Below are 23,908 nucleotides of genomic sequence, written 5' to 3' on the forward strand. Positions count from 1 at the left end.
GTGATTGAGAATCTTTCGGGGAAAATTAACCATTAATTTGCGGGTCCTTGGGGGGGGGGGGGGGGGAACCCAAAACGAGGGGATATAAACTATAAACCGCTTGTGGCTCAGCGCACGTGCGGTTCTTTAGAACTACATTTCCCAGCATGCCCCGCGGCGCCCCACGCATGCGCCCCGGGCCGTGGACTGACCCGTGCCAGCCCCGGTCCGTGGACATGGAGGGAGACACCGGATCCGGGGTCCCGGCGCTGTCGGGCGGTGATGGAGCGGCCGCGGGCCAGGGCCTGGGCCCGGGCCCGGCCGATGAGGACCGGGACATGGAGGGGACCCCCAGCTGCTCGGGGTCGCGCTCCCATCCCTTCGAGTTCGAGCGGGGTCGCTCGGAGTCCAGCGGTGATGAGGACGACGACGACGAAGACGACGAGGAAGAGGAGGAGGAGGAGATGGAGGGCGACAGCAGGGCTCGGTTCGGAACGGATGATGGGGAGCTCGACTCGGACGACGACCGGGAGGTAAAGGGGGCGGGAGGGTGCCCCGGGCACGCCAGGCCCCGCTCCCGGCGTGCCCCGCGTGTGGTAATGGGCTTTTAATTGTTTTTACTATTTTTTAAAATTGATTTTAATATTTATTTTACTATTACCCGAGTTCACTTCATCTGTCTCATTTAAGTGAAGCCCTTACAAACTCTCGGCGTGGCTGAGAGGCTGGTAGACGGTGGCACGTGGGCGAAATGAATGGTGTTATTGAGGGAAAGAAAGCCCTTTAGTCGGGCTTTGAGACGAGAGGAAATGTAAGAATCTGATGTGTCACGTCTTTCAGACACATCTCAGATCGTCGCTATTGAAGAAATTTGTTCTTTTTTGAAATAGTGTTATTCAGCCAGGAAAGCTGTTTTGGAACTACTTGTGTGCGTTCCTGGTAAATGTTCTTCATGACCAGGATTCAAAGTGAAATTTAGCCTTTGCTTCTATGTGTATTTGTATAATCCATAACTGTGTGTACAAACAAGAGATGACTGTCTCTTCTCATACAAAATCTCTCTGTATCTTGATTTGGGACTCCAACTGAGCATTGCTGAGCATTTTCAAATAATGATGTTGTTTGCCACCCGTATCCTCTTCAAGCTTGCTGGCTATGTGATATTTTGTTAAAAGAGTTTATCCAAAAGAACTTTTCCCAAAATGATTGTTTAAAGCTTTCTTTTTAGGTATGATTCATGAAACAAATTGGATTACTGTTGTCAAAAGCTCAATTTAGAAGACTAGGTAAAAGTCTTTAAGAAAATGAGCTCTATATGAGAAACAACTGATGTGTTAAGGAAATCCATTCCTGTAACATCCTGATCCCATTTTTTCCCTTGGTTTTAAGGCTATGGTATTTTGGAAGCTGCAGTCAAGGAATTTAATGGCTTAGCCTGTGTATTCAAGCTCTCACCAATTTTTGTTTGCAGCGTATGATAAACCTTACAGAGTTGACACCCTACATCCTGTGTTCCATCTGCAAAGGTTACTTTATCGATGCTACAACTATTACAGAATGTCTGCACACCTGTAAGTATCTGTCAGTATTGTCTGGCTAAGGGTTTAGTTGCAAATTCAAACCAGTTCAGCTCTTGAAATGTTCTGAGTTCAGAAAAATAATTCTCTGTTTGAAGTGAACGTGTGTTGTGTTTATTCTGTTCCTTAAACAATATATATTTGTGGGTGCTTTAAGCATCAGAAAATTATTAAATCAATCATGAAGTCAGCTTTCCATATTAAGAAGGAAGAAGATGTAGGAAAAGATGAAGCCCAAGTAAGACAAAAGCAGAGCTACTACATATATTTTCTTAATTTTTTCGTTTAAGTAGGCTCTGGGAATTTGAGTGTATAACTGAGAAAAGAAAGTTGAGTGGCTCTGCTTTTAATGGACTGGAAAGTTTCCTAAGCTGTTGTTGATGTGAGCTTGTAAATTCACAAAACCCTATAAGCTTCTGTGGAAGTACCAGTTAAGATACAGAAACAGTGATCTGCACCCATGGGACAGTTTGTCTATAATCTGATGAATGGAAACAGGTGGGAAATAAATAACTGATTTCAATGTGCTTGTCTTGTTATTTTTTCCCCTGGATCCTAGTGCCAATAATTTTCCCAGTGCTAAAAAGTGTTTTCTCTCCAAACTAATAAAACACCTTCTGTGAAGCTCTTTCAGCCACACCCATGTTCATACCTGAATCTAAGAATCCCAAACATTCACACTGCATAGAGGGAAAACTTTCTCGCTCTCTCTCTTTTATTTTTCCCCCCTTTGTGGAGCACTGCTCCCTAGTTTGTTCTATAGTACGAAGTATTCAGCACAGCTTACAATTTACAAAGAGGCACAGCTGTTACTAAGGACAGCATAGAGTTGTAAATGCACCTGTGGTTGCCCATGGGCTTTTTGCCTGGTATATGTTATGGAAAAGTTTCCTCTATTCAGGCGGATAGGGAGATGACTTGATAGTAGGTTATTTATTCTAGGTATTTCCACTTAGTAGCATTCCTTCCAAGTCTTTAAAGGACTGGTAAAACACAATGAAAATGGCAGAGTTATGATTTCTAACCTTGTTTCTACTGAAAGTGTTTGTAGGATGCATTTCAGCAGTCAGTATTCTGCCTTAGCCCTACTCAACGTTCTACACACACATTGAATGCTCACCCATGCATCCATTGGATTAGGAGTGTTCAGTGACTTCATTTTGTCTCTGACAATTTTTTTATGGAAAGCCTTGGGTGTATTTGCCCCTTCTGCCTGAACAGATGGCACTGTGTAATGGACATGTGACTCCTATGGGGTTTCTTTTCTTTACAGTTTGTAAAAGCTGCATCGTGAGACACTTCTACTATAGCAACAGATGTCCAAAGTGCAATATTGTTGTGCATCAGACACAGCCCCTCTATAATATCAGGTAATAAATTTGTCCCATTTTTATAGATTTGCTACTTTACAGACTCATAAAACAATGTTTTATTTTACAGACTCGTATTGCTTTCCTATTTTAAACAAAGGAATGGTTACAAGAAACACATTGTGTTCTTCACTAGTATGAGTTTCACTACAATAATAATAAAAATGCTCTCTTTATTGTTTTATCCAGTTTGTGTCAATTTCTAGGGTTTGTTACCCCTGCCCTGGATATTTTTATGCATTTGCTCCGTGTTACAGGGGATACAAACTTAGCCATTTGCTTTGATTCCCTTTTAAAAGCAAGACTTTTTGGTATGGTATATTTATTAACTCAAAAAATTGAGTTTTAGTTTCTTGAGCTGTTCATAAAAGGTGATGTTGTCACTCCATGTACATCCCATTTCAATGTTATGTTTGGCATCTTTGTTACAGTTTACTGAAACCATTTTGTCTTGCACCAAAGACTCTTCTTTTTTGTTGTTTCCTATTTCATAGACTGGACCGACAACTTCAAGATATAGTCTATAAATTAGTTGTCAACCTGGAGGAAAGTAAGTCCCTTTCTCTGTTACATTGCTATCTAGAGATTGAAAAGTAATTCAAAGCCTTGTTACTACTCTGGTCTCTTCAATTTTGTGATGTTTGGTTATGAGTTGTAATGAATTAACTGTGACAACTGGCATCTTTCTGGCTGCTAAATGCTATTGTGGTAGTGGTGTGTACCTTATCTCATGAAACACAGCTGTCACTGCATCCAGATAAATATGCAGATAATTTTTCACAGTTGTTCCTCTTACTTTAGTATAACTATATCATATCATTCTGTGTAAAAGGTTCACTTGGCTCAGTAGAAAAAAAAATGCCAAGACCAATTCTCTCAAATGCTTTTATTTTTGCCTCATTGCCATATTTACTTATCTGATTTTAGATGTGTTTACTGTCTCAGCTCATTTATCTTCAACTTTGGGAGCCAATGATCCTGCACAATCCCCCTGGATGGGCTGAGTGAAATATACAATCCAGTGGATATGTGTGGACTATAGATGGTATTGCTTTGTATACCGTGAGCATATATGTATATATGAACATATATGTGTATATACAGATATAGTATAAAAGTACCGTGCTCTGTGTGAACAGGTTATAAAATACCATGTCATGTCATGAGTCATGACAGCCAGAAGGATACTAGTTCTTGCAGCTATTCCAGTATTATTTATGGCCAGTTTCTCTGATTTTCTCCCAGTTCTTACTAACAAAATTTTAGTCTAGGTTTCCTAAGTGTTTCAGCCTCATGAAATATTAGTGATGGTGAAAGTCTGTAGAAACTTGGAAAGTTTTTGCTGCTCTAACCATTAAAAATTGGTCACTGAGAGTGGATATTCTCAGCATCTGAAACATTTCAATCTGTATTGTTTCTCTGACTTTTTTCAGAGAAAAATATTTTTATTTTTTTCAGGAGAAAAAAAACAAATGCATGACTTCTATAAAGAAAGAGGATTAGAAGTGCCCAAACCAGGTGAGCTGTAATCACTTTAAGAAACAATGTTAAGAAAATACTTACCATACAATTTATTCTTAAGGGCTTTCTTTAAAATATTAGTTCACCACTGAAGATGGAAGTACTGCTGGAAATTATGGGATTCTTAAGTATCTGGAAATTATAACTTGTCACAGATCTCAGATTACAAAAATAGATGAATTGGCAACACTTAAACCCTGATCATGGTTGAATTATTTTAATCTACATATTTTGCTTACAACCAGGAAATATATATAAAATGTGCATTAATGTTATTTTCTGGCTGTTAATAAGTATTAGACATTACAAAGGAGTAAAAATGAGAGCTTTGAAGTCTGCTACCAGTGAGGGATTATTCTAATTATTTTGTGTCTTCCTACCAAACAAAGCTCTTTGGAGAGTGCTGTGCTGAAAGCTATTAAAATTCTGATTCAGATACAGAGCATAGAAAGTAGGAAGAGCTGACTTAGTAATAAAAAACCAGGATGAATTGCATGGGCTTTTTTCTCTGGTGAGCTATTCTGTTTTGCTCAGTGCATGTTAGTACCTTGTGCTGCTTTTATTTCAAGCTATCTTTGCATTTTGGCTACTTGAATATTTTAGCTGTCCCACAGCCAGTTCCACCGAGCAGAGGAAGACCCCGAAAAGTTCTGGGCTCTGTGTTCCGGATCCCACCAGAGCTTGACATTTCCATACTTCTGGAGTTTATTGGGTGAGTTATGGTCAAATGTAAGAGCAACTGACTGACATGACGATGCTGCTAGCATGTGATGAACCATTAACTGGCTCTTGGTTTTCATTAAATGTGCATTTCTTCTATCTCAAATAGTCGTGGGGAGCCAGTTTTAACTTACAGTGCAATAGTGACAGCCAGCTATGCACAGCTAGATGATGCAGAGAATTAAATATTTAATATGTAGCTTCCTAGGAGTATAGTTTTAAAATGTAGATGTGTTTCATTTTTAACACAGTCATGCAGTCTCAGTAAACTGAGCAGAGAAATCATTGTCCGTTCCAGTCCCTGATCCCTGTAGGTGGCAGCACCGTTAATGCTGGATGTGCTCGCAGGAAGTTCTCAGTGGCTTTCAAATAATAGAAAGTTTTTAACATTGTGAATCCACGTACCTGCCTTAATTTAAGTTTTCATTTTCTTCATGCCTGACTGGCAGAAGTCAATTTAGACCTCAAACCTTGTAAACTTGTATCTGCCTGAGAAGGAGGACAACTTTTGAATCTGTCTGTTCTATTTGGTTTTTTGGTAGTTTTATTTTAAATGTCCCTCATTGGCAGCAAAGCAGGCAATACTGTGCAAATACCATCTATACCACGTGGAACTGTCCACTGTGGTTTTGTTATTTATATGGAGGGAAGCACAAAATGTTTCTAACAAAAAAAAGATGATGGCTTAACAGCATCTACTTTGTATTTTATTTTAGTGACTTTTTTAACCTTTGATAATTTATATGGTCAAAATCAAAGAGATTATCTTGGCAATGAGAGATTAATAAAGCATTTTGGAGAAAGAAAACTTTGAATAGATTGGACCAGCCAAAAGAAATTGTTACTTTGAAAGTCTGACTGTCTACATTGTGTCTCTACAGTTTACAATGCGGTTGCAGGTGCCTGTGGAACTGTATCAAAGAAAATGACATCTGTAGTGGAAAAGCTTTTTTTACATTTGTTTCTTAGTTCCTGGCAGATTTACTTAGCTCTGTCTGATACCTGGTACATATTTAGAGGTGTAGATACTCAATCATAGTAACTTGAAGTGCCATGTTAATGTGTGGTCTGCACAAGTGTTATATTTGCTTGCTATAGCAAATGGTCAGCTGATTTATAGCAATGTTTGATTTTTGCTATCTCCGGTGCAGTGAAAATACTGCACTGTTTCCTCTCTCATATGTACGTACTTGCTAATGCAGTGCAAGAATAATGAAATGTCGTGTATTTGCCTTAATTAATTGAGAAATTTACACATTGCACTACAAGAAGGAGGTAGGTGATCAGTGGTAGATCACATGCTCAGGCTGTGCAAATCAGTGAACCTGGGCTGAAGCCAGCTGGAAATTTGGTTATTTGCCACCTTTGTATTTCACACTCTAGAGAAACACATACTGCTTTCCTGAGTTCCTAGATAGCATTAGCATTAATACTATGCTATCTCTGCTTCATATACTATAATACTGTGCTTCATATGAGCAGTCTGGAAGGCCAGCATTTTGCCCAGGGAGCCCCTGACGTGGTTGGGTGTGTTCTGGCAGTAACTTCTTGGGTACTGTCTGTTAAGGTTGCAAATATCAAGGATCATGATGTATGGATGTTTAAGCAGCATAAATATTGCAGCCTACTCCTATGAAAATTAGTGTTATGTTGTGTTTAAAAATGGCTTTAGGCTGCATTGGTTTTTATTCACATTTTATGTATAGAAACCTTAACATCCTAAATAGGTGAGTTTACAAGAAAAATGGAGCAGAAATACAAAGGGTAGGAGAAAAAGATACATAAATTCAATCCAATATTATTTTCTATACAGCAATTTAATGAAATGAGGAGCCTGACTTGGGAAAATAAGTTGAATATGCAAGGCTCATAAATCAGTAAGTCACTGTTATAATAAAGAGCTTGAGGATATTAATAACTGATAATCTTAGCAATGTTGACTATTTACTCTTTTGTTTTTTCAGAGCTAATGAAGGCACAGGGAATTTTAAGGTACAAATGTGATTAAATTTTTGTCTTACAGTTTACTTCAGGAATAATTATAACCTGAGTATATTTAATTTAGTTTGGTTTTCCTATACTGAGTGCAGCTGGAGCTTTCATCAGAATAATAACCACCAATCTTGTATTACAGTGTATTTCAAATCTATTATTGTATAACGTCACACCTACTCTGCATTTTTTTATTCTTTTTATCCTCATATTTCACAATATCTTTTTCATCATCTTTTTTCATCTTCAGTATCACCTCTTACCCTTTCTCATATTTGCCTTTCTTTCTGCCTTGTTTTTCCTGGGGTTTTTGGGCCACGCAGAACATAGGGCTGTTTAAAACATTTTAAAATAGTCAGTTGCTTATTATTTTTTAAATATTTAAACAGCATCTGTTACATTTAAATGTATTTAGTCCATTCCCTATGAGATAATCTGCAGGTAGATCAGAGAAGGGTTCAAAAATGTAAGCTGTTTCCCTGTTATTGGGCTGCTGCTTGAGTTTGGAGGGATTAGTGCCAAAACCCTTGACTTTAACTTAACTCTAACTTAAAATCTTTATTTATTCTGTGCAGCCTTTGGAAAAGAAGTTTGTGCGTGTTTCTGGGGAGGCGACAATTGGACATGTAGAGAAATTCCTCAGAAGAAAAATGGATCTGGACCCTGCTTGTCAGGTACATCACTTGCTGTAGCAGTCACAAGTTGTCTGTGCTTTGGACAGACATTTCCATTGTTCGTTCGATTCTAGAAGTAATGTGAGAGTTTTTTATACAGTAAGGACTGAAAAATGAATTGTCTGCAATTCTGTCATCTGCAAGGAACAACTCTTCTAATTCATTTGCAACCTATTCATATTTTCATAGTACTGCACTAACTGGATACAATTTCTAAAATGCCTTGTAAAATTTCAGCCAAAGAAATTCAAAGCCAAGAGATTTTGCTGTTTCAAAGGTAAAACTAAACAGGAAAGTGGGAATGTGGGAGCATGCAAAGGCAGAGACAGAGGCAAGCTGAATAATAGTAAAATTTAATTGAAGGCAAACAAGGCCTAAGAATTATACTATGGATGGATGTGTTGAAATGTGTATGAATGCAAATACAGACACTTCCCTCCAAATAAGAATCCAAAGGAACAGAATATCGTACAAAAGAATTTAGTTTCATATTTCTCAACCATTTTGAGAGGAGCTGCACGTCAAAAACAGTTTCCAATTCTTCAGTATATTTCAGCAGCCATTCAGTTGGGAAAGTGCAAGGGTGAAGCTGATGGTTTGTTGGCAAACATGCAGAAAGTGAAAGGGATGTCAAATATATCATTGAGGATTAATAAGCCTAATGAATCATGTCTTTCTCCAGCTTCCCAGGATGGCTAATAAACTGTAAAACAAAATTAGGGAGAACCTGATTCTGAATTAGCACAAGGAAAAAAATTTAGAGAACTAGGTTACAAACCATATGTGCAAAGAATTTAAATGTAGAAGATTCTTTGCTGCTTTTTTAGTTTGCTCTAGAAATTTGGAAGTGTTGAGGACTGCAGTGGTCCATTTCCTGTCAGCTTCCCCGAAGTATGTTCAAAAAGAAATAGATACTAACTTTGGACAGCAAGCTCTTCCTTTTAATATTACTTCTTTAGTCTTAATTTCCAACTCTCTTAATTGCCTAAAATAATCAGTTTTTATATAAAATGTCTTGAGTTTGGTATGTTTAGTTTGGGACTGGAGTCCAAGAATTTGATTTCCTTGGGAAGCTTGGAAGTTCCTTTCAGAAACTTATGTTTCAGACATATTGAGCTAAAATGCACTACATTTGCAGTACTTTTTACTACATTTACCTACAGAAAATTTATTGCAACAGTGTTGAATTGTGTCTTATTTGAGACTTCAAAAAACTTGACTGTAAGGAAGGCACAGAGTGTTTCCTCCTTTATTTCCTCAGTATATCAGTTGCATTTTTGGTTTCGTTGTTGGAACTTCTCGTAAGGACACTAGGTGTGGTTGTTTTGTGAGTGCAGTCATTTCCACTGAATATCAGCTTAGTTTGACAGTCTGCAAAGGTACTATTTGAGAATGTTTCAGTCATTCCCTGTTAGAGCTCATTTGGTGACCAAGTGATAGAAGGTATGTTACCCAATCCCTGAACTCCTGGCTCTGCTTGGACATCTCTGACTTAATCTTTTCATGTGGAATATGAACTAGTACTTGCCCTTCTTCATTGACATGCACAAGTGCAATGGATTTACATTAATGAAAATGTGAATAAGCCATCTGGTTCGTGTGTAGCAGTATATATAGAAGTCTAAAAAGCAGTTTTGTAGCTACTGCCTTTGTTCTTTTTTTTTCTAATCTGAGATTTCAAATTGCTTTCAGACTTCTGTAATTGCGTTTGTAAGTGGATTATGATTTAAATTCCCTAGTTTATCTGAAGGTTAAGGCTTCATTTATTTTTATCTACCACTTGAGCTGGCAGACTGTAGTTTCCTCTTTCTCATGCTTTGTTTTGAACTCTGTGCTTTGGGCGACAACTAATTTTCTGTATGTTTTTATGTATACTTCTAATTACAAGGTCTCTCTTGAATATTCTTGCTGGAATTTGTTGGGAGAGAGTGAATATATATTTTAGAAACTAGAATTGCCAGTAATTGCTAAGTAGGTAACTCCTGATAGGAGCTAAATACAGGTTGTGGTGTTTGGAACCCAGTAGATTCTTGTCTTCGGCATCAGAAGTTTTCTTTAGAGTGTGATTTCCTTTGAGCTCCTCCTGCAACAGTAGTATACTTCCTGCTATTTCTTCTGTAAGGATGAGAGAAGCTGCTGAAAGACTTGCAGCTCAGCTGCTTGGAGTTCATTAATGTGGCTGATGGAACAGAAATGTTCTATTACCAGATGTGCATTCCTAAAAGTGTGTGAACTGCAGTCTGGGGGGAGTCTGGGAGAAAGGACTCTGTGTTCATACACAGTGTAGTTGTTGATGCAATTTCTTTATGCCAGTCTTGGACCCTGGAATAAAAGCATCCAGGGCCTCTGGAATAGGAAACAGCAGCTAGAGGACATGGGAAATTCTAACAGCTTTTTAAATAACTAGCTCAAATACTCATGTCAGTCTCTAAAACTTTGTGTTTTCCTTGTCCTTCCCTGGGTAGTATGAGTTGGTATAAAAAATACTGATTGAAGCCTACTGCTTTCTGGGCCAAATTCTCCCTTAGGATGATTCTTATGTGAGGTGTCCCTTGCATGAACTTTTTCTATTTTTATATCTGTCATACTTAGTGAGCATGAATTTATAATTGTCTGTTATGGTGGCTTTTAGAGAAATAGCTCTAATAGCAGACATGTCACTAAAAGAAAAGAAATGGCATAATGGAAAACCTACTTTATTTTAATAAGAATTTTAACAGAAGTGTCTGAGTATTCAGCAGATTCATCTTCATGCTTCTTTTCAACAAAATGTCAAGCTACAGTTACTGCTGTCTCAGGCAATCAATACTAGTTGGCTTCAATTTTACCAGTCATTTGAAATTTTAGTAAATTCTTAGCACTGATGGTGCTGGTGCCTCATTTGTAATGGAACATATTAATTCCTGTATGACACAAGGATTCCTCTGAGACACATTTCACAACTTATTTTGCACTGACCTGATTTTTTTTTTTTTCATTGTATGTTTTATTCTCTTGTCCTTACAGAACAAGTGCAAGCATAACAATTAGCAGGCAGAATTTCAGGCTTTGGGGCTGGAATTAGGAGATTAAGCATTTGGTATTTGGAGAACTCTACTACAGTAAATGTGAGAAGCTCTTCTCAATTTATTATTAGACACTGGCTCTTTAATGACTGCTGTTTGAAACTGGAGCAGCAGGTACTTTCAAACAAGCATTCTAATTCTGTTTTGAGAGATTGTCAGCAGCTGTGACTGTCTGTTTGCATCCTGTATTGGTCAAACAGATTAGATTTTCTATTTCTGTAGAATATATAAAACATTTATGTGATACGTTTCATTGGGAGCAAGATTGAGTTTTCAGTCCCTTATGCTATAAAAATTGTAGAAGTAAGCTTACAAAGCAAAAGTAATTAAACTCGTATATCTGGAAAGCAAAGCAGTCATGTTTGTCTTCCTGCAGTAATAACTGTAGAGGTTAAGAATGCATGGAAGATAGCAGAAATAACTGCAGATAGTTTTCCAAAAGGAAAATAAATACATTTTTTGAGTACTGGGTTAAATACATCAAATGTTGATGTTAAATATATGAGTATATATGGATCACTAGCTAATCAGTATTTACTGTTATGTCCACACAGATTTTTACTTCCTGGTTTCCTCTTGGAAGCTAAAAGCAGAAGTGCAACCAAGCAGTTTATATCTTCTGCACATTAAGAATCAAACACGAAGAGAGTATTCTGCTTCATTCTCATACAATACAGGTGGTGCAGTAAATTAGTCCTTTTCAAACCTCTGAGGAGTGGAATTCCTGCATTCCCAAGTCTCAGAACAATGTGGTCTGCCAGCCTAAATCTTACTAAATCTTTCCATGAAGAACAAGAGAGAGGTAGTAGGTCAGCCTGCAGAAGAAGATAAATCTGGGGGAGTGGAACAGCTGCAGCACAGAGCACATCCTGTGGTGGAAAGTGGCTGTACAAGACAATATATCATGATATTGCAGTGTGCTCCCCCACTGCTGCAGGGACAGAGCTCAGGCAGTCCCTTGCAGAAAGCTGTGGGAGTGCTCATTGTCAATGCTCTTATCTTCAATTTTGAGGTCTTGTCAATTCATAAATGAGAGCACTCTCATTTTCTTATCTAGAAATTGCTCATAAGGAAAATGTAAGCAAGCTCCAGTTGAGAGAGAAAAACAGTGCTGTGTTAGCTGCTCTAATGTGGAATGTTAGAGACTGGATTTACATTAAGCACTGTAAATACATGATAACTTTAGAGAGAAACCTATTTTTCATAATAAACAAGGCAAGGAATTCAAAACACCTGATTAAGGTTTGTGTTTTCCACAAAATTATTGTTTTTGTGGGCAGTTACTAAATGAAAGTGCCTCCTGTGGAATTGCAGGCACCACTGATGGAGTTCAGCTGCAGTAGAGGACTATGCATGGAACTGCTGAGTATGCCCTGCAGCTGCAGCCCAGGAATACTGACTGAGAGCATGCTGAAAGAGGACCGTGATCTAACTGCTGACAATGGCATGCACCGAGATACTCTTTTCTATTAAGGCACTTCTTCCACAGTATTAAGTGGAAGTAGTCAGGTAGATGCTGTAGTATCAGTAGTAGTCAGATAAGGAGGAGGGTGGCAATGGCTCTTTTTTTTTTTTTTTTGGTGGCACAAACAAGTTTCTTTCTTTTGCAGCTAATGAATAATGGCAGATGTTTGTGTGATCGTTTTAATACATGATCTAAATTCCCATTAAATTCATCACAGCTATTACTAAATAGCTTGTTTCAGTGGACACACCAAATTGAGTGAAACAATAAACTGTCCTCTCTGTTCGGCAGTAAGCCCAGGTCAAGGCCATGAAAGGCTTTAGGGCAGTGCAGTAGTGCTGTGAATGCTCAATATGTTTGGACAACAAGGTAAAGATGGCTTTAGTGTCTAACATGTTAGCATTGAACTCTGCTAATAAAATTGAAAAGGCTCGGATACTGTTTTGCTACTCCAAAGGCAAGTTGGCCTTAGCCATGCTTGTGTTTTTTCACAGGTGGATATAATATGTGGTGATCACCTGCTGGAGCACTACCAGACACTGAGGGAAATTCGTCAGGTCATTGGAGAGAGTGCAGTACAGGTACGTGGCAGCTGGGGCTTTGTTCCAGGTTTTCTTTTTCAAAACAGAGAACCTCTTAAGCCCTCAGGTAGCACCAGCTTGTCTGAAGAAGTCACTAAGAAAAATCTCTCCAGTTGATGCAAAATCATTTTTATCTTGTGAGTTGACAAGTGTACCATGTTCTTCTTGGTCTCATGATGTTCTGGATATGAGGGGTTTGTATTGGGTTTTTCTTGGGGTTCCCCCCCCACACCCCAAAACAAGTTGCTATCTTACCAGTGATAAAATATACCAGCCATTCTTTCAATTAACATTTCTTGTTTTTCCTCTCTGGCAATTGCATCTCTGCGGGAAATCAGAGGACAAATCCCAAATAAGGCTATCATTGTGACTGGGTCAGAGAATAAACTTGCTTATAAAAACAAAAACCACAGATAGAGGGTAATGAATGCAGTAAATGTGCCTGATGCATATTGTATTGCCTCTGGTCACAGCATGAGTGTATGGCCAGCTATTTCTTGTTGATAATTTGCTGTCCTTAGTGTTGCTGGCTTTGCAAATAAGAATGCAAATTTTTAAAAATCTTTGTGAATCTTTTCAAAGCATCTTTAAAGGACCACACCATTTTAGAAGTACTGCAGAAACAATGAAGTACTCTGCCAAGTGCATCATAAGATAGAGATGTAAAGTTGTGATATATGGTAAATTATATCTTAATCTGAACTTGGATGTCTGAAAAGTTAATATTTAGTACAGTAAGAAGAAGTAGGATTAGATAGGTATTTTGTTTGGAAAACAACCTTAGCAGATAGCAGAAGGGCTGAAATAGTAGCAAAATCAGCTCTCCTCACTTGTTTGTGCACACACATGCACAAACACATTTAAAATTCCTGCTGAGCTCTCTTATGCTACAGGAAGGCTTCTGTGTTGGGGACAGGAAGTAAAAAGCGGAATTTTAGATCTCTTGGACTTTGCATCACTTGTACCTGGTTTGAATCACCAGGAGGGGTCCCAGAGTCAGGGCAGAGGTGTTTGGCTCATGTTAATATTGGCAGACATTAAAATCTGTGTGGCTTGTGCTGTTTCTGCAGTTGAAGGGAATAAATGCCACACCTGATGTCTTAGCTGGTTTATAATAGCATGAAGAAGAAATGAAAATGTAGCCTAATCCAGTTTGGGGAGCAGGGGATAGAAACTGGGAGAAAGTGGGTACTGGTAACCAACTTGTTTCTGACACTGTGAGTCATTGTAAGTAAATTCAGCAATCAGCACAAAGTGATGGAAGTGCCCTCTACTAAAAGCTTCAGTAAACGGCAGGGGGATGATCTATTTCTCAGTCCAGGGGTAGAGTCAGATGTATGGTTTTAGACTTGAGCTTAGCGCACAAGCTTTTCACGTATGAGAAATGCTCTTGGGGGAGCACTTCAAGGAATACTGCAGCAGTTTCATTTCTTCTCAGAACTGGATCTGCCTGATTGATATTTGGTGATAAAGTACCAGTCAGCAGCTCCACAAAGAGAGCAGTTGTCTTGGGATGCATTCTCCAGTGATGTTTCAAATCTCATTTATTACCAAATCAGTATGCTAGCAGTTAATTCTCTCAAGGTTTCTCTAATGGACAAATAAATAGAAAATAAACATCTTGGCTTATTGTGAAGTCTTGTTTTTTCATAGTCACTTTCAAAAGGAAATTTGAAAGACCAGGTTCATCTTTAATTTCTCTTTATATTGTTAGAAGATCTCTAAGGATGCCAAATAGTTACAGTAGGAATGTTGCTTCTTTTTTGATATTGAAATAATTGTGACATTTTCATGTTCTTTAGTCTAACATTATAATATTTTTTTAGAAATCAAGAGGATGCATTTCTATGATTAAAAACCCTTGGAAAATATTTTTAGATAATTAGCCATGAAAAAAAAAATCCCAACGAATAGGTCAAGTCTAAAATGGTGAGGGTTGTTTGTTTCTCACCAGGATCTGAAATTCAATAAGGGGCACAGTTGTCCTGGCCAGTGAAACTACAAGTACAGAGGAACATTTGATGAATTTTATATTAAACTCCAAGGGCATCTTGCGCCTTTGTAACTTTCCAGCCTTTCCATATCAGTGTTGGAGTTTGGAATGTCCCTAACAGTTCTCACCAGAATGCTGAGACACTGTTCAATACTGCTGTTGTCATTTACAGGTTTCTGAGGTTCGTTGTAGATGCTTCATGCAAAGAAAACAGCTTCAGTAGCTACTTCTGCAACAGAAAGTCATTTGAAGGAATAAACATTGGGCTCTTTTATTTAGATGAGTACAACCACTGTTAGAGGAGAAAAATAGCTGCTATTCTGAGTCATATTTTTCACTTGCAAGTTCATTCATGTCAGCAGTTATTCTTTTTGCTGGGAAAAGTGATTATAAAAATGCAGATAAGTTTCTCTTTGGCAAATATATTAATCTTAACCTGCATTCTTTGGTAGCATTTGCAGCATCACATATGTTGTGTGTGATTTATTGTTCTGAACGATAATCACTGTGGTGCTCTTAGTGGCTTTTACTTACATTGAATGGTTCTTGAGATTTGTTTGTGAAGGTTTTGGTTGTTGTATTTTTTTTTCCTACTGACTAGCACTGTGTAATGACGCCTTAGAGCCTGAGTAAATGAAAGTCTCCTCGAGGTGCAAGCTGGCAGGATTTTAGCTCTTCTGGATACATTCCTGCCTTTCCAACAAGTGGGGGAAGACCAAATGTGATCTGATCATAAAATAAATATTCCCAACACTGATCCCATAGTAGCCTATTTGAAGTAAATAGGCAATTAATTTTAGTGGTTGAATGTAAGCAATTAACATGTTCATTTCTGAGTAGTTGATAGAAGGCTAAAAAATAATCAGAAATAAATCTTGTTTAATCTTGTAGATGTCAAGATATTTTGACATTTCTGACATTGGGTGGTGGGTTAAATCTTCCTAATTACCTGAAAGTAGGATTTCTAGCTCTGTTTAGGGCAAAAACATAAAAACCTTACCGACAGAATTTATATAATAAGAAACAATTTTGCTTTTTTAATTTTTAAACAGTGTAAAACTTGTGGACTTTACTGCAAGGAGTGATCAAAGACACTTACAGAGACTTTTAAAGGCTCAATTTTGTTACCAGGCATTGAGATCTGCCTGTAATTATGAGTTTGATCAAGTAGCTGAGAAAGGAAGCTTGTTATTAACAAAATGGGAATATAACGTTCCTCCCTCTGCTGCACAAATGCAACCTGATCCAAGCTGCTGCTTATTTTCACTTGTCTAAAACTGTGCCCTCTCAGAGTTCTGCATCAGTGATGGCTATAATGAGCTCACACATGGGAAAAGCTAAAAGGAGTAGCTTCCTTGATGTCCTTGGCCCTTGGCACAGAGGTTTGGCAGACTATAATGGTCTCTTTGTAGCTCTCACCTTTTTGTAACCCAATGCTATTGTGCTGCTTTTTTGGTCCCCTGAGCTAGGCAGGAAGAACTGTGCTTTAATTTAATTACTGTGACCTTCTAGCACACATTTCCTATGGAAGTGTTTTACTCTTTGCTGTGGGGTTATTGAATTTGGGAAGTGGGGCACTCTTTGTTGCTGCTGCTCTTAGAACATCAGAAGGGGTGTATGCTCTCATGTTTTGGGCTGTCAGTTCCACTCTAAATTTTATAGTTGGGTGTAACAGGTGGGATCCTTTGCGTTTTTTTACGTCAAGGTCACAAATGTGTGTCAAAGGACACTGGAGAGCTTTGCTTTTCTTTTGTGCCTGTCTAAGTTAGCCTTGAGATTTGTAATGGGCAGTGAGAGCTCATTCCCTGTTTGGACTTCCTTTTAACAACAATATCTAGAGAAAGCAGCTGAACATAGATAGAAATGTGTAATACTTCACAAGTGAATAATTACAGAGTAAGAAGTGCCAGTACTGGGGTAACGCTCAGCTTCTCTTTGTAGAGAAGGAATCGCAGAGGGTTTGGCCTTGGGTTTAACAGGGCTATTTCCTTTAAATGTCCTACTGCCAAATGTACCATTTCAAAATTATTCATCAGAGAATACATTGTAGCATTTTCTTCCTGTATAAATATTTATTTCCTTGAAGAAACTGGAAAACAGAGGAAAAACTGGTTTTGACCACAATTTTTCTCCAAAAATAAAGTTTTGATTGTGTCTTGTTTTCTCTTTTGAAGGAACTAGTGAGCACAAGGAATAAATACCTTTGGGAAGGTATAACATTTTAATGTGCCAAGAGGTTCTTGAGTAACATCTTAACCTGTTCTGCCTTGCAATGCTGCTATCCCAATTTATGCTAATCACCTAGTGAGTTAAAGCTCCTGTGTCCTTTCACGAGTTAGCAATGGGTTCCTGGTTATTAACAGGGTGAGATAATAAAGAAAAGTTAGTGAGTTGGTACTAATACATTATCTTACATCCTGTGTCGTAACAGATAAAAACATCTCAAGCAAAATATAGTAAAAATTCTAACATGTCAGTTGGTACTAATGTAGTTCTCTCTTCAAAAAAGAACTTCTTTAAAAGTCTGTCTATATAATGCAATGTCAGATTCCCAGTGGGTCTGGTGGAAGCAGACTAAGTGCTAGGCCTTTCAGCAGCTGCCTGTGAATTAAGTGACATAAGTAAGACTAATGGGTCAGAAGTGTCCTGTTTCACAGGTGAAAGGGATTTTTTATTATGTCAAGCAGTCTTTGAAGAGGAGAAACATGAGTTAATAAACTAACAGTTTGTCATTTGGAGGTTTTTTAATCTAATGCATTTATTATTTAATAAACATATATAGTAGTAGTCTGGACTCTTGTGCTACAACTTTTGGCAGCACTTTCAAGAACTACTTAATGGATTACATTTTTTCCTGCTCCACAATACCATGTGGAAATCAGCACGACTTGTAAACAAGAGCCTATTGTATGATGATAATGCCATTATAACTTTATTATAGAAGCAGTACCAAATTTTACTTTTTTTTAAACACCCTTTTCCATCTCAAAGACGAGAGGGGAATACAGTTATTTGCCTTGATACTTCAAAACTTGCATTCTCCATATGGAAGGGACACATTATAAAATGGTGAGATTGTACCTGGGGTCCTGCCATGCAGCAGGTGGTGACAGAAATGCCTCGGGGAGAAGGGAAAGTGCTATTATGAGACAGTTTCTTTCTTTTCTCTCTAGGATGGTCTACTTGTACTGCACTATGGCCTGGTGGTGTCTCCACTAACTTAAAGGTGTCTGGAATATCAGAAGGCAAAAGAATCTGAAGTCATGGAGCTTCTTCAGTGCTGTTTCTCACCAAAGAAGCCATCGCATTTCCTGTGGCAGGAAGCAAGTGAAAGGAACCACCACTAACTGCTGTGTGCTTGTAATGTAATGTCTGACTTCACCACTGTAAAAAATTGCAGCTTCTGTAAGTACAGCTGTAGATGTTGCTATGCTTCATGTTACTAATTACTGTCTTCAAATTTCACTCAGCTCAGGGAAATTAAATGCTCCAAGTAGCTAATTTTTTTTACTTTCTAAAACCACAAGATTTCACAGGGTGAACAGCCTTTTTTTCCTCTAAGCTCTGAGATTTCTCTAGCTAAGTGTCCAGCTAGAACAGTGCTCTCAGGGATGATCTTCAATGAGCAGTATAATTAGTTTTGGGGAAGAGACAGTAATTTGCCTAAAAAAAAAAAAATAAACTGTGATCATCTGTCTTTGGATGTGATTTGGGGGAAAGGAAGGAAACTTCAGAAATGCAGACCAAAATAGGTAGAAAATAATGCAGCATAAGCATTGTTTTTTGAGAAGTAGCATTAAATTTGTTGTTTTTCTTGAAGAAAGACAATTTTGTTTGCACTGGAAATATATTTGCTGGTAGTTTGGCTTATACCAAATGGTGGATCATGCATCTCTAGTCTGAATGGAGATGAGCTGGCTGTAAGCTGGTTAAACTATGCATGAAAAAAAATAAAAGTAGCACCTCTTTCTACCTGCTTGCTGTATATAAAGTAATCACTGTCAATCTGCTATCCTGTAAAATCCGTCAACTGACTTGACTGTCAGAAGCCTAAATCCATTCACTTTAGCGCGTACCTCTCCAGCAGCTGTGGAAACAGTCACTTTTTCCACTCTTTCTAATGTGTTTTAGTGCATTGTAGTGGAGATCAGGGTTATGTAATGTAATACCTGCCTGTTACTACCAGATTCACAGAGGATGTTAGATGACTTTTTAATTTTAACATGTTAAAATCCTAGCTTTTGTGACAACTGTAGCACTTCATGTTTTCTTCTGTTTAAGATTTCCATGTTGTCTTGTTCAGCATTAAGGACCAGAGGGCTCTGTGTGTTATGGTCATGCTGCAAACTGGGTTGTCTGTGTGGGGAGTCATGAAAGCTTCCATTAGGCACCAAGCTCCTTCCCTTCCCTACAGTGAATGCAGGGAAAGGGAAGAGATTCCTTTGTAAAGCACTTCAGAGCACCTAAGTTACAGAACCATAGAATTGTTAGGGTTGGACGGGCCTCTGGAGGCCATCCAGTCCAGCCTCCCTGCCAAGGCAGGGTCACCCAGAGCAGGAGACACAGGAATGTGTCCAGGTGGGTTTGGAATGTCTCCAGAGGGGGACACTCCACACCCTCCTTGGGCAGACTGTTCAGTGCTCTGCCACCCTCAATTAAAGAATTTCTTCCTTCTTTCAGTCTTCCTTTCTTTCAGTCAGCTGGTGAGGCAGCAGCAGCAACAACTGAGCTAAGTCCAGGGGTGAGGGTTTGATTGAGCTGTACAGGGGTTCTGGAGCTTGGGACACCTGAGCAGCAATCCCAAGCTCCATCCAGATGTGGAAGCCCTTTACAGCCAGTCAGGCATGGAGGGGACATAGCCAGGAGCAGCGAGGGACGTTTGAGTGTCCCTAAGGAGCAGAGCAACCCCTTGTGGCCCCTGCTGGACCCCCTCCAGGAGCTCCTTGTCCTTCCTGTACTGAGGATCCCAGAACTGGGCACAGCACTCCAGATGTGGCCTCACCAGGGCTGAGTAGAGTGGTAGGATCACTTCCCTTGGCCTGCTGGCCACACTCTTCCCAATGCACCCCCAGATTCCATTGGCCCTCCTGGCTGCAAGGGCTCAAACATATTTTTTCACTGTCAGCCTAAGAGGACTGCCATCCTTTGTCTAAAGAAAGCTTTCATGAATCCTCCCTCAGGTCTTTACAATAAACATTGTTTTGTCTATGAAGGTGGCACCATAAGGAAAAAAAGTTTTGTTTGAAGTAACTCTCATGATGCTTCTAAAAAATGTAACAAAAAGCCTTTTTAGCTACAAATTCCTATTTTACCTTTAAAGTTTGTATAAAAGTAGTGTTTAAAATGCAGCAGAAAATGAGATTATTTTGTAAACACCTTGTGAGTTGTGTTGATAAAAGATTATATATTGTAACAGTAAAATAAACTTTATTTTAGCCAATTTAAAATTGAGCCTTTGTGTTTCTATGCCATGTTTCCTATGTCAGCCTCAGAATTATAGTAGATGACAGTGAAACTGCTGAATGTGTTCAGGGGTTGTTAGAATGACAAATTTCAATTAAGAGGCTGAATGGTGAAGGGTAATTCAATACCAGAATCTCCACTGGAGCTAAGTGTGGTATTGTTAGCTGGACTAACCTGAAATCTCTGGAACTCTTCTTTTCATGAGGATTTTGGTGAGAAATAGCTCAGTAAAGAAGTCAAGATGATTTTTCTACAGAATACAGGAGAAATAATTGTGTGTAGTTAAAGGACCCCTTTTTTCATCAACAAGAACATCTTTTTGTGAAAGCAAACTCTGAGTTATTGTGTCTCATGTTTATGGCTGTTGTTCTCAAGTCCCTGTGAACTGAATTTTTCTCTGCCACTGGAATCAAGGCATCTGGTTCAAATACTCAATATTGCCCTCTCCTGTTCCATTATCACTCAGTGTTTGTTTTCAAATTTATAGCTCTGTGCTAAAAAGTCATTATCAGTATAGTCACATTGTACATTGCAAATTCACCCTTAACCCTAGCTTGAACTTCACATCTACAGAAGGGCTCACATGCAGAGTTTAACAGCTGTATAGAAGCTGATAGTTAATTCAAATTAATGTCATTCTAGGATGCATTTGACTTGCAGAGCCCCAAGAGGGCTGTCCTGCCACTGGCACTAATGTCAGTGTCAAATTCTGCTTTTCCAAAAAAAAAAAGAGCCTCCTGGATATCTTCAAAGGATTTTCCTGCAGGGTAAATCACATACCAGCTAAAATGCTGAAGGCCAACACTCCCTTCTTCACCCTTTTGGTGGCTTAATGAGGAGGATTGAAGGTCTGTAGCCTGTGGTATTTTTTACATGAATGCTTAGTGACCTGTTATTTCCTTTTTGTCCATTTCTCTCTATTTCTTCCTCACCTGCCTTCAGAAAGTGTATTTTTAGCATAGTTTTCTTGGCTGAACATCCTGCTTTCTTTCACCTGAAGGCACTGATGTGTTCCTTCTCTCCAGTGCTGCAGGTCCCCTGGGGCACATCCGTGCAGCAGGGTGACCTTTAGCTATTGCCAAGGCTGAGCTGAGGCTCTGTGGTTTCCTGCATAATCAGCCTGCTTGCTTTAAAATGTGCCAATCTTCTGTCAGCTCTCCTGCTGCTGTTTTATTTCTGTTGGTCTCCTTTTAACCTTGGCTTGCCTCCAGCCCCTTTTGGTCCTGATGATAGAAGAGCATCTGTAACAGCAGGCTGTCTATGGGATGGCATCTCTGCCCTCATGGGAGATGAGCCAGCCTTGTGCTCTGGAAGTGAGGGAAGGTGTGCTTGGACTCATTCATTATTTTACATGCACTACTGTTTCTGTACTTGATGAGATAATTCTGGTTTTCCTTTCTCATTGTCTTCTTAACAGCATCATGGCTAACACAGATCCTTGTTAAATACTGCTTATAAATGCAGTATAATTCTGAGTTCTGTACAGACCTGCTAATTCCCAGCAAGAGGAGATGATGAGCCTTAGTTTCCAGATTTCATATAAATGCAGAATCAAGCTACAATCAAGTTGTGAGCAGAGTCCCATTGGTTACCTTCTGATTGTTTTCTTTGTGTTCAATACAGGTTCAGTGTAAGAAGAAGATAAGGTTCAAGAGGCTGATGAAATGTGCAGCTGAGCCCTCTAAGCAGAGGGGACCTGCAGTGGCCAGGGATAGCTGTCATTATGTCCTGAACACGACAGTGCACCCAGGCTGGCTTTGCACTGCCACCAGACTGTGGCATGTGTGAGCCAGGGGAGCTCTTAAAGCTTATTTTTGTAGATGTGAAACAACCAAAGAGTTTTACTGAAAAACCATTCAAGCTTGTCTAGTACTAGTCCATGTTGAATTTATTTTCAGGGAATTATTAATCATTTATGTGCAATGACTTACATGGATACATTTTTAACAGTCACTAGGAAAATTACATCTCTAGCATTTCTGGTTTTACTATTTCTCAGTGTGGAATATCATTAGTATGAAATTAGTGGTCAATACAAATGAGTGGAGGGATTCATTCCAGCACTTGAGAGAAAAACTATTAAGATATATAGGAGTTTTTATGTATTGCATGCCTTTCTTTTAAAGAGATTGTCACATTGTCCCCATGAATCTTTTAATATACTCAATAAAATGCACCAAGGGCCAGCCTGAGTGTTTAGGTTCTTTAAAATGTACCTTTTAGGCTGTCACAAATATCTGCTGAGATGGAGAAGTATTGCAAATGGTGCATTCTCTTCACTTCTGCTTTTTATTTGGTTTTTCTACCTTGTGGTTCTTCTGTAACACTAATTAGTTCAGCAGAGAGAGAAGCAAGGTAGCCACAAATGGACTTTTACCATGTCATCTTTAAGAGACCCTTATTGAATGAGCCAAAGGATTTTTACATTGACTGAGGTTTTCGAATGTTGCCATAGATACAGGTTTAATCACTGGACAGGTTAAATTTTATTATTTTTGAGAGAAAAATGGTAATCACATCTGAGGTGAAATGCAATATTGATTGGTTGCCCTGCAACTGCAGAATTCTTGCCGGAGTTGTATCGCCATCTTTACTGGGTTTGAATTTAATGTAAAACAGTGTATTTGTGTCAAATATAGCAGTGGTCTGCAAAAGAAATGTTTCCCAAAGTGCAAAAGAGATTTTGCAATTTTCTAATTGTGTGGTAAAATAGTCTATTTGGAAATGGAAGCTTAAAATGTCTGTTTTCTTCCAAAGGAAGCATTAACAGTAGAAAAGTGGGTGGTGGAGACTTGGCAAAGATTGAGAAAAATTGTGTGTTCCTGTGAGAGCTACTTTGGAGCCCTTGGTGTTGAGGCATCCATAACCTCTGTCCTCTGAATGGATTTTCTGGTGTCCAGCAGGGGAAGCTCAGCTTCTCTCAGTCCATGAGGATGTGTCACCTGCATACCTGAGAGCCTGAAACTGAGAGAGGTTTGGGATCTTTGAGACTTCCAGGGCTCTCAAGTGTGGCTGAAGTTAAGCTGATGAGCATAAGAAATGATCAAGGGAGGATGTAGGGGGTAAAGAGAACATGGAGTCACTGTATAATCCTATAATCCTTGTTTCCTTAAGAATCTAGCCTTAATGTTTTGGCTTGCTGAATCATTTTGGCTTGCTTCAGGCATTCTTATTCCTACATCTCTCAGGTATCATTGGTAGACTAGGAATTTGCTAATAGGATGTCATATCTGGGGCTTAGGGCTTTTTTGTTTTTGTTTTGGTTTTGGTTTTTTTTTTTTTTTTTGTTTTATTGCAATTCCATTGAAAATTTGCTTAAATTTAATGATGTTCTGAGCCTCAGTGCAAACCATGTTTTTCAGTCTGATCTCAGCTTTTCCAAATGGCATCTCCAAACAGCTTTTTCTTACAGACCACACTTGTGTCTGCATGTGCATCATCTCAGGGAATGACTGTGTGTCTGTCAGAGCATTTGCAAGGCTGCTCTGGACACTGGAGAGCCAAGAAC

At 38.8% G+C, this 23,908-nt stretch overlaps 1 protein-coding gene across 1 annotated transcript; it reads left to right on the forward strand.

Annotated features, from left to right (window-relative positions):
• Positions 1-167: 167 nt before the first annotated feature.
• PCGF6 (polycomb group ring finger 6) lies at positions 168-20,378 on the forward strand. Its single transcript, XM_053984269.1, has 10 exons — positions 168-512; positions 1,451-1,550; positions 2,830-2,926; positions 3,421-3,476; positions 4,385-4,444; positions 5,051-5,159; positions 7,132-7,159; positions 7,735-7,833; positions 12,858-12,944; positions 18,111-20,378. The coding sequence occupies exons 1-10, from the start codon at positions 168-170 to the stop codon at positions 18,159-18,161; spliced, it is 1,032 nt and encodes a 343-aa protein (XP_053840244.1). The 3' UTR covers positions 18,162-20,378.
• The last annotated feature ends 3,530 nt before the right edge of the window (positions 20,379-23,908 follow it).

This window comes from Vidua macroura, chromosome 8 (assembly GCF_024509145.1).
Source record: "Vidua macroura isolate BioBank_ID:100142 chromosome 8, ASM2450914v1, whole genome shotgun sequence".
Lineage (NCBI taxonomy): Eukaryota > Metazoa > Chordata > Aves > Passeriformes > Viduidae > Vidua > Vidua macroura.

What these genes read in the sequence shown, in the direction of transcription:
- PCGF6 (XM_053984269.1), top strand. Translation starts at nt 168, where the DNA reads ATGCGCCCCGGGCCGTGGACTGACCCGTGCCAGCCCCGGTCCGTGGAC. An exon ending in ATTAGAAGTGCCCAAACCAG is followed by an intron (nt 4,445 to 5,050) that starts GTGAGCTGTAAT and finishes TGAATATTTTAG; the next exon opens with CTGTCCCACAGCCAGTTCCA. An exon ending in ATACTTCTGGAGTTTATTGG is followed by an intron (nt 5,160 to 7,131) that starts GTGAGTTATGGT and finishes TTGTTTTTTCAG; the next exon opens with AGCTAATGAAGGCACAGGGA.